General features: G+C 33.8%; 1 protein-coding gene across 2 annotated transcripts in view; it reads right to left on the bottom strand.

Moving 5' to 3' along the window:
- Positions 1–4,981, bottom strand: part of LOC149805795 (unconventional myosin-XV-like) — a 180,016-nt gene extending 175,035 nt beyond the window's left edge. For both annotated transcript variants that reach the window (XM_089950497.1, XM_089950496.1), the window contains exon 1: positions 4,780–4,981. In XM_089950497.1, coding sequence (XP_089806623.1) covers positions 4,780–4,937 — 158 coding nt within the window. In that variant the 5' untranslated portion in view covers positions 4,938–4,981. The remainder of the gene's footprint in view (positions 1–4,779) is intronic.
- Positions 4,982–13,422: the final 8,441 nt, after the last annotated feature.

Raw genomic sequence — 13,422 nt, 5'->3', positions numbered from 1 at the left:
TTTATTAAAAGAGGATATACTGGTGACAATACAAGGATTATTTATTATATAATGTATATTATTGAAAAATGACAAATACGTAGGATTTTATTATTGACTGTGAAATAGCTGATTCCATTTCAAATGTATTCATATTCTATCCTTGCACAAGTTTGACACTGTACAGTTGCATTCTTTAATGCAAGAAATACCATATATACTCGCATAAATCAAGACCAACTTCAAAACTGAATAGACCCAGATCTGCCAAAGCATAATGCACTGGCAGATCTGGGTCCATGCAGTTTATATGGAATAATCAGTATAAAAACAACATACACCATGATCAGCAGGTGCATTATGCTTTGGCAGATCAGGATCTTTGCTGTTTGCAGTATGATTCGACTTATAAGCAAGTACAACTGGTAGACCCTCATTTACATAATACAATGGCAGATCTGAGTGTGCTTTGTTTGCTGATGGCTACACAGTATATACATTGCTGAATATGACATTCCTTGTTATAAACCTTGTTATAAAATGGGGCAGTTGTCAATTCTAAATGTTCCGTATGTACATGCTTATAAATAGAGTTAAACTGCAAACAACAAAGGTCCTGATCTGCCGTAATATAATGCACCTGCAGACCAGGGTATATGTTGTTACGTTCTACTGATTACTTCTCACAAACTGTACAGACCCAGATCTGCTGGCACATGTTGCAATGGCAGATCTTGGTCTGTGCATTTTGCAGTTCAACTTATAAGCAAGTATATATTGTATTTAGCTGAATGAGTTGAATCCCATAAAGGCTGAAAAAGATCAAATAAGTTTACAATTAAAATATTTCTGGAGGCGGTAATTTTCCTTGCTGGTATGGTGATAATAACTTTTATGACAATTAATGAACAAACATTTATTTTTCATTTTTCTCAAAGGTTATGTCACACTCGTGACAATTTTATTTAGTTTCATATCAAACACGTAGTTATTCTACTCAAAGGAATTAAAGATTAAATTCCAAAATACCTGAAGTTGCAGGACTAAATTTATAGGACAATGTATTTTTGATGTTCATCAAATACTTAAGGCTCAGTTATTTCTACAGCTTTTGTTAGATGGCATGAATAAAAAACACACCTGTATGGAGCCCTCAAATCTTAATTCACCAATTTTGATGATTACTAATTTTAAATTACTAACCAGAGATTTTAATCACCGTCTTGACAATACTGAATGTTGTTGAACCATACTGGAAAAGTTTACAGTCCATTTTCAAAGGTATTTTCATGTGAATGACCATGTCCAAGATTGTATCTTCACAGCAAAACACGCATTGTGAAAAACCTTGTGCAATGCAAATTTGAAAACCTATTGATACAGTGTGATATGAGCTCAAACCCTCCACATCAGGGTACCTTTACAATAATTTTCAATGAACAGGTTCTTGGAATAAATTAATAAAATCTCTCCCATGTAGGTTAAGTTTTTAACCTAATACAATTAAATCTGACTTGAGAGACCCCTGATATGAGAGCCTGTCTTGAAAGACCAGGTTCTCAAAGTAGAGATTTAAAGATAATATGCTGAAAGACCACCTGTTTTGAGACCATAATTTTTTGTGCAAAAGGTATGGTCTTTCAAGACAGGTTAAACTGCAATGTATTAAGCTTTACTGATGAAGTGATCAACTACATCTGTGACAGGCAGACATATAATCTGACTGAATGAAGGTTGCTGTATTGAAAATATGCCACGGATGCTGCTGGATGAGTAATACCTATTATGTTTCACTCCTACATATAGTATCCCCCATCAAAATGCCGCCATTCAGGGAAGCCATATAAGTTTACCACATTATAAGTGGGATCACCTTGTACTTGGGTAGTTTCGATACAAAATCTAAATTCCTTCTCAAAGATGGGATCCATGGCCATAATATTTATATGAAGGAAGTGAGGTGCAGGGAGATACTGCACAAAAAAATTAACTTAGTGATATATTTTACAATATACAGTGGAACCCCGCTACAACGCGATGATCGGGGTCCATAAAATCGGATCGCGTTAAAAGCGGGGTCGCGTTAATGCAGGGTTTTACAATATTTAACTTTTTTTCCGAGAACATATACGTGTATACATGTGCAATGATCAAAAGTCGGCTTATCATCAGATGAATATTAACTGGAATGCATTAATTAAGATATATTCAAAATAATCGATGGCTAATATATTTATAGGTTATTACTGTGCATTAAAAACATTTACTAATTTTTATTTGTTTGAACGATAACACAGATTGACCGATAATACCAGACTATCGCTATATCATGAAAAGTGTATCAACACCGTATGCTACCGTGCCGTCGTGGCATGCAGTTCATCCATAATGGATGTAATTTCATTGAAAATCGTACAGATTTAAAATATTCAATAATTTTGTAATAGTCTGAATTCGTCGTGTAAAATATAGGATGAACAAAATATTGAAACCATTTACTTGCCGTCTGATATCGTACGGTCATTGCATGCAGCTATTCCCGGGTCTACATACGGTGTCTGTATTGGATATTATTTACTTTCAACTGTTTGTTGTTTGATCACACCGCCAAGCACAGCACACATGTTGGCGGCTTTCGTCCTTTGATGTTTATTAAATTGTGCGACTCTTGTATCAACCACAGCTTTGTCTGCTGCTTGGCTGTGATTGCAGTTAAATAAGAAGCCCATGTCGGCTATTGTTTGAGCAACGACTGTATACAGATTTCATGGAAGACAATCACAAAGACGATTTACTGGCTTTACTCATGGATCCGTAATAAGTAACACTTCCGATAATGTTTACTTCGGCTTAACAATTCAAAAACCTAATGAAACCAGTTTTCTCTTCTAGAGTAGAATATGGAGCTTCACCACAACCTGTTCAAATTGATAAATTTCAGAAGCCAAGCGTTGTACACACTATTTCTCGTACGTTATATATATCGTATTATTTTAGAATTCATACACGATCACTTCTCCAAAATCACTTAAAGAACCTGGATAAATTGTTAAGTTCCGATCGTTTATTATTAAAAGTCATACGCGAATTCTTCCACCAAATTATAATAAACGTTTTACACACTATTTCTCGTACGTTAAACAAATATTTTCACAGTCCGATAAAAATACACGTAAATGAATTTAAATTTCAGGAACCATGCCACGATCATATTATTTTAAAAGTCACAACTAATCTCATGCCCAAAATGAAGTTAATTTCTTGTTTTGTTTTTTTTTACTTTTCTCCAAATTTTTTTTTTTCATGTGTGAATGAATATACGAAATTTCGGGAGCCATGCTACGACCGCGTTATATCCGAATTCGCGTTATGGCGGGGCGTGTTATAGCGGGGTTCCACTGTACATTTATCATATCGGCAATAAGTATTAATATGTATTAGAAACAATTATTGTAATTTTGACATTCAATCAATCCAAAAATGAATTACTGATTTCAAAACATATACTCATACTCCATGATAATGTTTTATTCATCTTGAATTATATTATTAAACGATAACACAAAAAGTCTCCTTTATAATTTATGCTAGTGTATCTATAGAACCATCTTACAAAGTTCCTTTGGATTTCAAATATTTCCAAACATGGACTCTGGTCTTTTCGTCAATAACCTTACGGTCATTCTTCTGCTCATCTGCCATATGGAAGGATGACAAAAGGACATAACTCATGAAATAACTAATTATAGTCTGAGAGCCAAAATTAACATGAAATAACCAATTATAGTCTGAGAGTCAAATTAACATGAAATAACCAATTATAGTCTTAGTCAAAATTAACATAAAATAACAAATTATAGTCAAAGAGCCAAAATTAACATGAAATAACCAAGTACAGTCCTTAAGCCAAAAATAACGCTTAACGTTTTACCTCATGCTTACAGAAGGGACCTTAAAATTATCAGCAGAATAATACTTATAATGAGTACTGTATATACTTGCTTATAAGTTGTCAAACTGCAAACAACAAAGATCCTGATCTGCCATAAAATAGTGTGCCTGCAGATCATGGGTCATGCCATTTGTACTACTGATTACCTCTAACAAACTGCACAGACCCAGAGCATTATGCAAATGGCAAAAGGTACCGCAACTGACTGGTGCATCAGTTTACTGTTACACTCTTAGCGGCACATTATATTGAGAAATCAATGTATTTATAATACAGTCTGCCCATGTAACATTATTGATGATTCTTGTGTTCTGATTATTGAGAAGACAAATTTTTCTCATTTATAAACAGAAATTCTTGTTTGCAACAAACTTCTTTGTTGTAAACAAAATGTCTTATTCTGTATCAAATTAAATAAAATGTCTCATTCTGTATCAAATTAAATAAAATGTCTTATTCTGTATCAAATTAAATAAAATATCTTATTCTGTATCAAATTAAATAAAATGTCTCATTCTGTATCAAATTAAATAAAATGTCTTATTCTGTATCAAATTAAATAAAATGTCAGAAAATATTCAGTCTATAGAGCTACATCTGAACTGGTCAGCCATTTTTTCCCCACTAAAATAATCTGATTACAAATGCAAACAATAATATTCTGTCAGATGCATTGGCATGGGATGGAATTCCACCTCAGGATCAGAATTTGTAGCCAGGAAAGAACTCCCTCTCCTACTGCCATAGCACATAATGGATTCTATTAGTCCCACCACTTCCTAATTTGATTAGCCCCCACTTCCTAATGCAGAAAAGGAAAATAAGAACCATCTTATATCAAGACACACCTTTTGAAGAAAACTTCAATGTATTTTCCAAAACGGCTTGAATTATCATTGCGAATGGTTTTGGCATTGCCGAAGGACTCTAGAAGTGGATTGGCCTCCAGAATCTGTTCTGTGATGGTGCTGCCACCAGATTTATTCACCGCTGCAAGGTACTGCATAATCAGCTTGGTGGCCTCTGTCTTGCCTGACCCACTCTCCCCACTAAAAAAACAAAACAAAACATGTAACAACAAAAAGGACTCGCAATGAAACAAATGATACTGACACTAAACAATCTTAAAACAGGATCCGAAGACACCATGTTGTATTGTAGAAAAACAAGATTTGTATCTGTAAAACATAAAAAGTCAAACTGCAGATCAATAAGCAGGATGAAGACCAAAAACTGTTAAAAATAAAAGAAAAAGAAACTACCATAATGAACACGAATACATTTTCCTAGTTATTTACTGATGCATACATTGTAGTAAATTGCATCCATCTACTTTAGGCGATCTTTACTTAATGCATTAACAGAATTGTTTTAAAAAAGTGTAAAATTCAAAACGTTTCAAAATGTGTTTAGGAAAACCTGAAACATTATTGCAACGGTCTAAACATCTATCTGCATATTAATATAAAAATACAGTATGCCTATCAATTACTATTGTCCACATCTAGTGATTTTTGTAAAAGAAAGTTAAATCCTATAAAGTTCAAATATGTGTAACAAATGATTGATAATTGGCTATTACAGTCAGAAAATCTTGTCAGGTCATCTGCATATACAAACAGATATGCCAGACAAATTTCACTTGTTTGTCCTGAGTAGATTTTGCACAAACCTGCTAACAAGATTCTCAAAACAGACAGATGAACATATGCATGTATGGACATATGGGTGTACAGATCCAAATCAGTGATGGGCCAGGCACAGAAATAAAGCTTAGTTGCTACTGAGGACCTGGCCATAATTCTCACGGATCAAATCCAGGAATGTATACCTTTGCACACAAAGTTCAGGGCCCACTATGTTGGTCAGCAAGTGGCTTTATACACCTCACTACTAAAAACTTACCCCATGATGGTCACCCTGAAATGGCATCCAAATTAACTCTATTTGGGATTAATAAGCATCTCCTACCGAGTCACCAAGTAAAATACATCTCCATCCAGTAATAAGACAATTCCCCATGCACCAGATAAATCCCTTCTTGAATTTAAAATAACATAAGATTGGTCAAAACATTTTCCCCATCCATGCTAAGCACGGTTCACTGCTAGATAATCCAAAATTATAAAGTATTCACCAGAAAAAACAGGACACTGGGACCTATTTCCTGTGTGTATAAATATGTGTGTTTACACTGAATGCATTCATCAGCTTTCAGAGTCTACTAACATACCTTCTGAAACAAGAGACCCTCATTAAGACTAACACTCAACAGGCTCAAAATAATTTCCAGGAATTCAAGATGAGAGCATCTCTTCTTTTAAGCTGCTGAGTGTTGAAACCATCTGGCAGCCATATTGGAGGTAAGATTGGTATAAGTTTCATTTGAGGACCGACTAGACATTTTAAGAAGTCTGATGGAGAAAAACAATGTCAAAAACAATGTCACTAGCACCATCCAGTTTAGAAGAAGTAATGATAAGAAGATTTATAAGATGACTATGGTGCTACAGTTATTAAATAGAATATTGGAACCATTGCTATTTAGGACAAACTAGATATCATAAGATGTCTTTTGTAAAAACCCAATGTCATATTACCATTCAGTCAGAAGGAATAGCAATAATCAATATTTTTGAGATGGTCACCACGGTCACCATATTCAATATCAAATAGGCATCATTGTCATTTAGGACCAACTAGTTACAAAGGCACTGGCAGCAGCTGTGTGGATACAATATTAGCATGACTTTCATATAGCACCACTGAATGTCAAATCAGCACCATTTAGTAAGGACTAGGTATCATATGTAGTCTTTTATTTAAAACTCAATGTTGATATAACCATCCTTTTAGTAGTAGCCATAAAAAGATTTTTAAAATGGTCACCATGGTTGCCACATGTGATATCCAAGAGGTACATATTCATTTAGGATGAACTATACTTTGGAAAGAATATGTCTGTAAAGTTTAGCTAAATCCTCAAAATAGTTAAGGAGTAATGATAACTAGATGATAGACAAAAGGCAATCATAAAAGTTTTTCTGATCTATGACCAATAAAGGCAAAAATGAATGTGAAATGAATTGCCACCATGGCATACATGGCGTTGCTGCTAGTGGTGAGCAATATTTCTCAAGATAAATATAACCATAAAGTTGCAAAGCCCTTGATTAAAATATTTAAAACTAGTTTACTCTGTTCTGAACTACAAGTAACTTCTTGTTAAATTTGTTTTAAAACAAATTTTCAGTCTTTTTAATTTTATGGGGTATTTTGTGAAGACCACAAGACAAAACAAATATTTACAATGACAGAGTGAGCCTTAATCACCCAGGCATTAGAGTGCATCAAACAGCTAAGTGACCTTGGATAGATGATGAATTACAAACTTGTCCTAATAGTATCATATAATATAGTTTATACTGACAGAATGTACCATATATAGTTTATACTGACAGAATGTATTATATAGTATAGTTTATATCGACCAAATGTATTATATTGTATAGTTTATACCGACAATGTTTCATACAGTATAGTTTATACTGACAGAATGTATCATATAGTGTAGTTTTATACTGACAGAATGTATCATATTGTAGAGTTTATAGTGACAGAATGTACCATGTATTGGTAGCATAGTTTATACTGACAATATATCATATAGGATAGTTTATGCTGACTGTATCATATTCTTCAGTTTATATTGACAGAATGTAACCTATATTAAAGTTTATACTGACACAATGTATCATTGTAAAACAAGGAATGCCCAAAGCAGGAGTAATATACTGAAAACAAAAAAAATATTTAAAATTAAATTGATCTGATTTAAATTCATTAAAAATGTTAATATGTTTTGGGTCACTTTCTGCACAAAATATGCAAATATGATACTTAGATTGAGCACTGTGCATCCAAGAGTTACATAGAAATGGGGCTAATTGAAAAAAAGCTAGTGACTACAGTAATAACCATAACAAAAACACAGCATCAGTATTGTACGAAGTCATACATCTATATTTCACTCACATCTGAACTCTGTGTACTAACACTGCACTTTTGTGGGATAATATCATCAGAACTCCTTTTTTTGTCATTATCTAAGTTGAAATGCCCTTGGATTGGTTTTAATTCATTCAGATTTGATGTTCATATCATGAAGCTACAAGGGAGGACCACCTGCCATATTTGAGGCATTCCAGACAAAATGTAAATATGTGTGGTTTTAAAACATACATAAAAACTGACTGTAACTGATAACAGTCCTACTTTAAAATGGAGCAATATAAGCAGCCAAGTCAATAAAGGAGAAATACTACCAGTCTGTATGATGGGTGAGACTAGTTTTTACATTTTTCTGCAACTGAATTAAGAGTTCTCCACATCATATTTATGATATTTGATTATGAAGAAAAGCTACTTGATGACCGGCATGAAACAATCCCTTATTTACAAAACTAAAATTATCAACGCTGACAATCCAATGATGTACCACTTTTAATTTCACATGAATTTGTCTTTCAAAACATATCCTTCAAATAAATGGTTGGTAGAAGCACAGGTGTTCAATGAGAGCTTAATGTTGAAAAAAAAGCAATAATCTGAAGGAAAAATATCATACAGAGTGACACAATTAACTCAGATAAACCCCATGGCCCGTTCTTCGAAGTTTCAGTTGACATGTCACATTAATAAAAGAATGAACATTGCAAATGGGATATGATATGTCCATCTCATCACCTTGACATCTGAACTAGCAACATGATTACCATATGGGTCAAGTTTCATCAAAATATATTTAGAGTTAAAAAAGAAAAACAATTTGGAAAAGGGTACATGGCTTGTTGTTACACTGACACTTAGGCATGAGGTATGACTGAATACACAAGACACTGTCAAATCAACATAATCAAATTCCACACATGGATAGAGGTCACTGATGTATAGTTTCCTTGGCCATGACCTTGACATTCAGGTAGGGGGCATGATTTGGGTGCTTTCAAAACTGGTATGTGACATTATGGTGAGCCATGCCATACAACTGCTAAATGTTTCACTATAATATCTTCATTAGTTCAAAAGTTATGCTCCAAACAAGGATACATATCATACAAGAGTGTGTGTGTGTGTGTGTGTGTGTGTGTGTGCATGCGTGTGTGTAAAAGGTGCAAAATACACACCAACAGACCAGGGACATATCTCTAAACAGGGACATCCCCGTTTTGTAATGTCAGCTTAAATGGAATGCCAAGGTCTTATTTAATGATACAAACCTTAAAATAAGCGTATCTGAGAGTGCAACCATTTTTTTGGTATTTCGTCATATCATGCTATACACAACAATACACATGTCCGACTCGACTCAAAACCTCGTGTGTATCAGTCGGAAAACTGCATCCCTGTTTACGCGGTAAAAATTCACACTGTTGTACCGTTTGATTGTGCACTTTGCTTCCGAATTACTGACCGAAGATGGCATCAAGAAGAGGTATCAGGATTTAAATCATTTATATAAACATAGACAAATATATATGATATATTTTCTATTTTACCACAGAGAGCAATATGGATATACATGTTTATTAATGGATAGTCCAACGCTCATTACACATTTCACCAAATTAGACAGGGGACCAAGAAAACTGAATAAAGGTTTCATGCAGATATTATGCACAGTTTACAATGGACAAGAGATTCTAGCAATTCATCTGTGCTTGTATATTTTATCTCCTATTTAACTCTGAGCCATGCACATTTGGATAAGAAATACACTGGAAAATATCAACATTGATTTTAGTTCATTCAAATGTGGTTAGAAGCATAATAACAAACAGTCTACATGGTAACCAAAACATAATACCATTTCTTTCCTACAATTAACCGCATTAGATGTAAATCCAACAAGTTAAGACTGAGCCAATAGGAAATAAAAATAACTTTTGTATTTTTGTACATGGCACCAGTCACGATGCTGAAAATACAAGCTTTTATATTCAAATTTAGTGTTTCTCAATGTATCATAAATGTGCATGGTGGCTGAAGTATAAATAATGTGAAAGAAAACAACCAGATAAATTTTGTTTGACTCAGAGGTAAATTATCAACTATTTTACATTCTGTTCTCGTTTAATCAGTACCTTTTTATATTCTCTCTCTCTCTCTCTTTCTCGGGTTTGTTACTTCTGTCTGTCGTTCTTCCTTCTCACTAGCTTCATTTCTTTCTAGCTGCAAGTCCCTTGCTCTCCCCTTTACAATAATTTTCCTCTAATTAATGCATGACCACCAATTTCACAACTACACATTTACATCACAACTTCACAAATTGCCTCCCTACTTCAGAAATGCATTGTTTCTCCTTAATACATTTCCGTAACGTAGCGCTGGTACTTAACTACCATAAAATACAAATCACAACTCAAACACCAAATACCGAGAACTATTTTTCCTATGCTACCTTAAGGCAGTCAAATCATGATTTTAAGCCTCATTTCGCCTGTAACACTACACCATATTTACTATCATAGTAAAAATAAAAGGCATCTCCTGATAACGGGACAGTCCCTTCTCGATCATTCAGTTGTACGATTGACCAGTCTCAATCATGAATAATGCACACGGCGTCACACAATCAACCCACACAATTAGATTTTAATAGGGACTATTTGGCCAGGGACACTTATGCGGCTCTGACCTGAGCTCACTAAAACTAAACCATGCCATCATACAAAATAACTTTTGGGTGTGTTTCATATTGAAGAGACCTTATCATGCATTGGCTTATTAATAAAGGGGATTGCACTAAAGTGGCAAATTTTTGTAAACCAAAGTTACAAATGTGTTATTGTGTGGGATGTTTTAAATTGTAAACCGTAGTCTTGCCATAAAATTATTTTAAATGAAGATTGCCATGCAGATCTTTGATTATTTCATTTTAGAAAAAGGGACACATTCTCTGTATTTTCCCACAATTCTGACAATTCAACTTCTTCAAACTCCTGGACACCATTTTTACTTATATATCCAACAAACATTATATTAAGATTAACATGATAATTTTAATTTAGTTTATTAATATGGATGGGAACTATGTCTATCAAGTGAGATTATTGCGGTATTTAGATTACACTGATTTCTATTTAAAATCAAAATACATACTTATTAAATGTCCCCTAATTGATTGTATAATTTCTAACACAGTGTATATGTGTGTGTCCCCATTCAGATGGTAATCAACCACAAATCAATTAGAAATGACTGTATATATCAAATGCATATTAAATAGATCTTTATCACTCATAATTTGTTAAAAATGTCCCTGTTTTGGTGGTAAAAATCATGTCCCCGTTTTGTTGTGTGTGTGTGTGTGTGTATACCTCTACAATGATACTAGCTATTTATATTTATTTTTTCACTGGTTTCATGTTCGTCACTATTTTCTCAGACGTATGCCTTACCTTCCGTTTGAAAAAGCATTTACATCTGTAAATGATCGATGAAAACAAGTCTGTGTTGTTACTTATATTTTTTAACTTATATGTATTTTATGAGATAACATTTACCTTAGGGGTGATATAGAAAAATATTTGTTTTTCTTTTTCATCTTTGCGATTTTATCATATAAGAGACTCTGTTCACAGACTGTGTCACCCTGAAGTCTGATACACTGTGATTAGCTGTAACGACATCAACCAGTCTAAAATGTATAGCTTCCAGACAATGGTTCTGAATGGGTAACCCTGTTTCCCTGCCTAAATAATCTATTAGTGGTCTCGCAAAAACATGTCAAAAAATATGTATAGGTTCCTAAAGCAAAGACTCACAAGGTAACAGCATACCTTGTAGCCATTTGTATGGGAAAATAGGATCACGTTTTTTCTGAGCTTTACTGCACAACCTTAAGAGAGAAGTATTACTCTGAAAAAAAAAAAGACTTCATATTTTCCCATACCAATGCAGTAACCTTTTATTATATACACTGTACTCATTTTGTTTTTCTACCTATGACTTGATGACAAAAAGAACACATTACAAGAAAAAAAGTAAATGAATTTATGCTGTATTCCAAAATAAATACACAACCATAGATTGAACAATACACAGTAACAATATCAATGCACACAAAGTACTGCCCAGCGATCTTTGAACTTGGTCTCATACTTTTCGTTAGTTAAAAAGTTTATTCTCATTCTGATCTACTTAAAATTATAATTTCGAGTCATATTATGAATGAATGTTCATTGAAACAACTTTTCCAGTTGGTCTGGAATGGGTGGATTTTAGTTTCTCTGTCGATCCAACTCAATTTTGCTTTTCTGCTTGTTATTGACCAGATTTATTGGATCAATTCCATATGATATACATATATGTGATTTGAGCAGAGGAGAGATTGGTACTGAATGAATTACACCTGTGTTCATGTTCAGTTATTGATTGTTTGGAAACAATGTGTGAAACATTCTTTTAAAAGAAATTCTCAAAAAGACACATTAGAATACCACATTCATTTCATTTGCATGCAGTAATGAGAATGTGAAATCAGTTGGAAATGTAGTCAACATTACATTAGAATTTCATGATGTGTTTCAACTTTTGGAACCCATGACATGTGTCAAGTCATTCGGATTTGCAGAACTAACTAAGAAGGTTTTTTTAAAGAAAATTCAAGAAGCATAAATGTAGGTATATTTATTGCCATTCTTATAACCAGCTAAAGAAGACATGTTCATGCCCTGTCACTTGCATCCTCTTTTCTGGAGGGACTCCAGCTACAGTTACAGCCAGTGACCTTCACCATTGCACCCCCAAATTTGACAGGCTTCTCCCCTACCAAACATACAAGTCATTCACAAACTTTGGTGAAGATACATGATAGAAAACTGATATTTTCTGTTGAAACCATTTTTCTTCCTCAGCCAGTGACCCTGACCTTTGACCATTTGACCCCAAATTTGAGAGACTTCTTTCTTACTTTAAGTGTATGCTATCCATGAAGTATGGTCCTGGTCTGTGATATAGAACTAATATTACTGTGTAGAAATTATTTTTCTTTTTTCAGTCAGTAATCTTGACCTCTGACCTTTGAACACCAAAATCTAAAACATTTTTCTTGCCCAAAGTTCAAGCCATCCACAAAGCCAAGTCCAGGTCATTTATAAAGAACCAATGTTATATTACAGAAAATCTTTTTCTCACATCTGTCAGTGACCATTTAATCCTGAAACTGATAAGCTTCTTCTTTTATCTAAAACTCCTCAAGAAGGACCTCTTCGTCAAGTTCCATGAGTGAAGGGTATAGGACATAACATACCAGATATTAGTAAAATCATGAGCTAAACACCAAACTATAAAGATATTATAACCTTTTCAAGAAAAAGCTTGTGACAAAAGTGCTGATTATGATGCAGTTGAGGAATATATATTGAAGAGTCATGAGTTGGTACCTGAATCATATCGACAAAGGATTAGGGACTGTAGAAAAGAAACTG

This window comes from Sinohyriopsis cumingii, chromosome 2 (genome assembly GCF_028554795.1).
Source record: "Sinohyriopsis cumingii isolate HCF-2022 chromosome 2, ASM2855479v2, whole genome shotgun sequence".
NCBI classification, from domain to species: domain Eukaryota; kingdom Metazoa; phylum Mollusca; class Bivalvia; order Unionida; family Unionidae; genus Sinohyriopsis; species Sinohyriopsis cumingii.
Note: the sequence above shows the minus strand (reverse complement) of the source record. Positions and strands in the feature narration are given on the sequence as shown.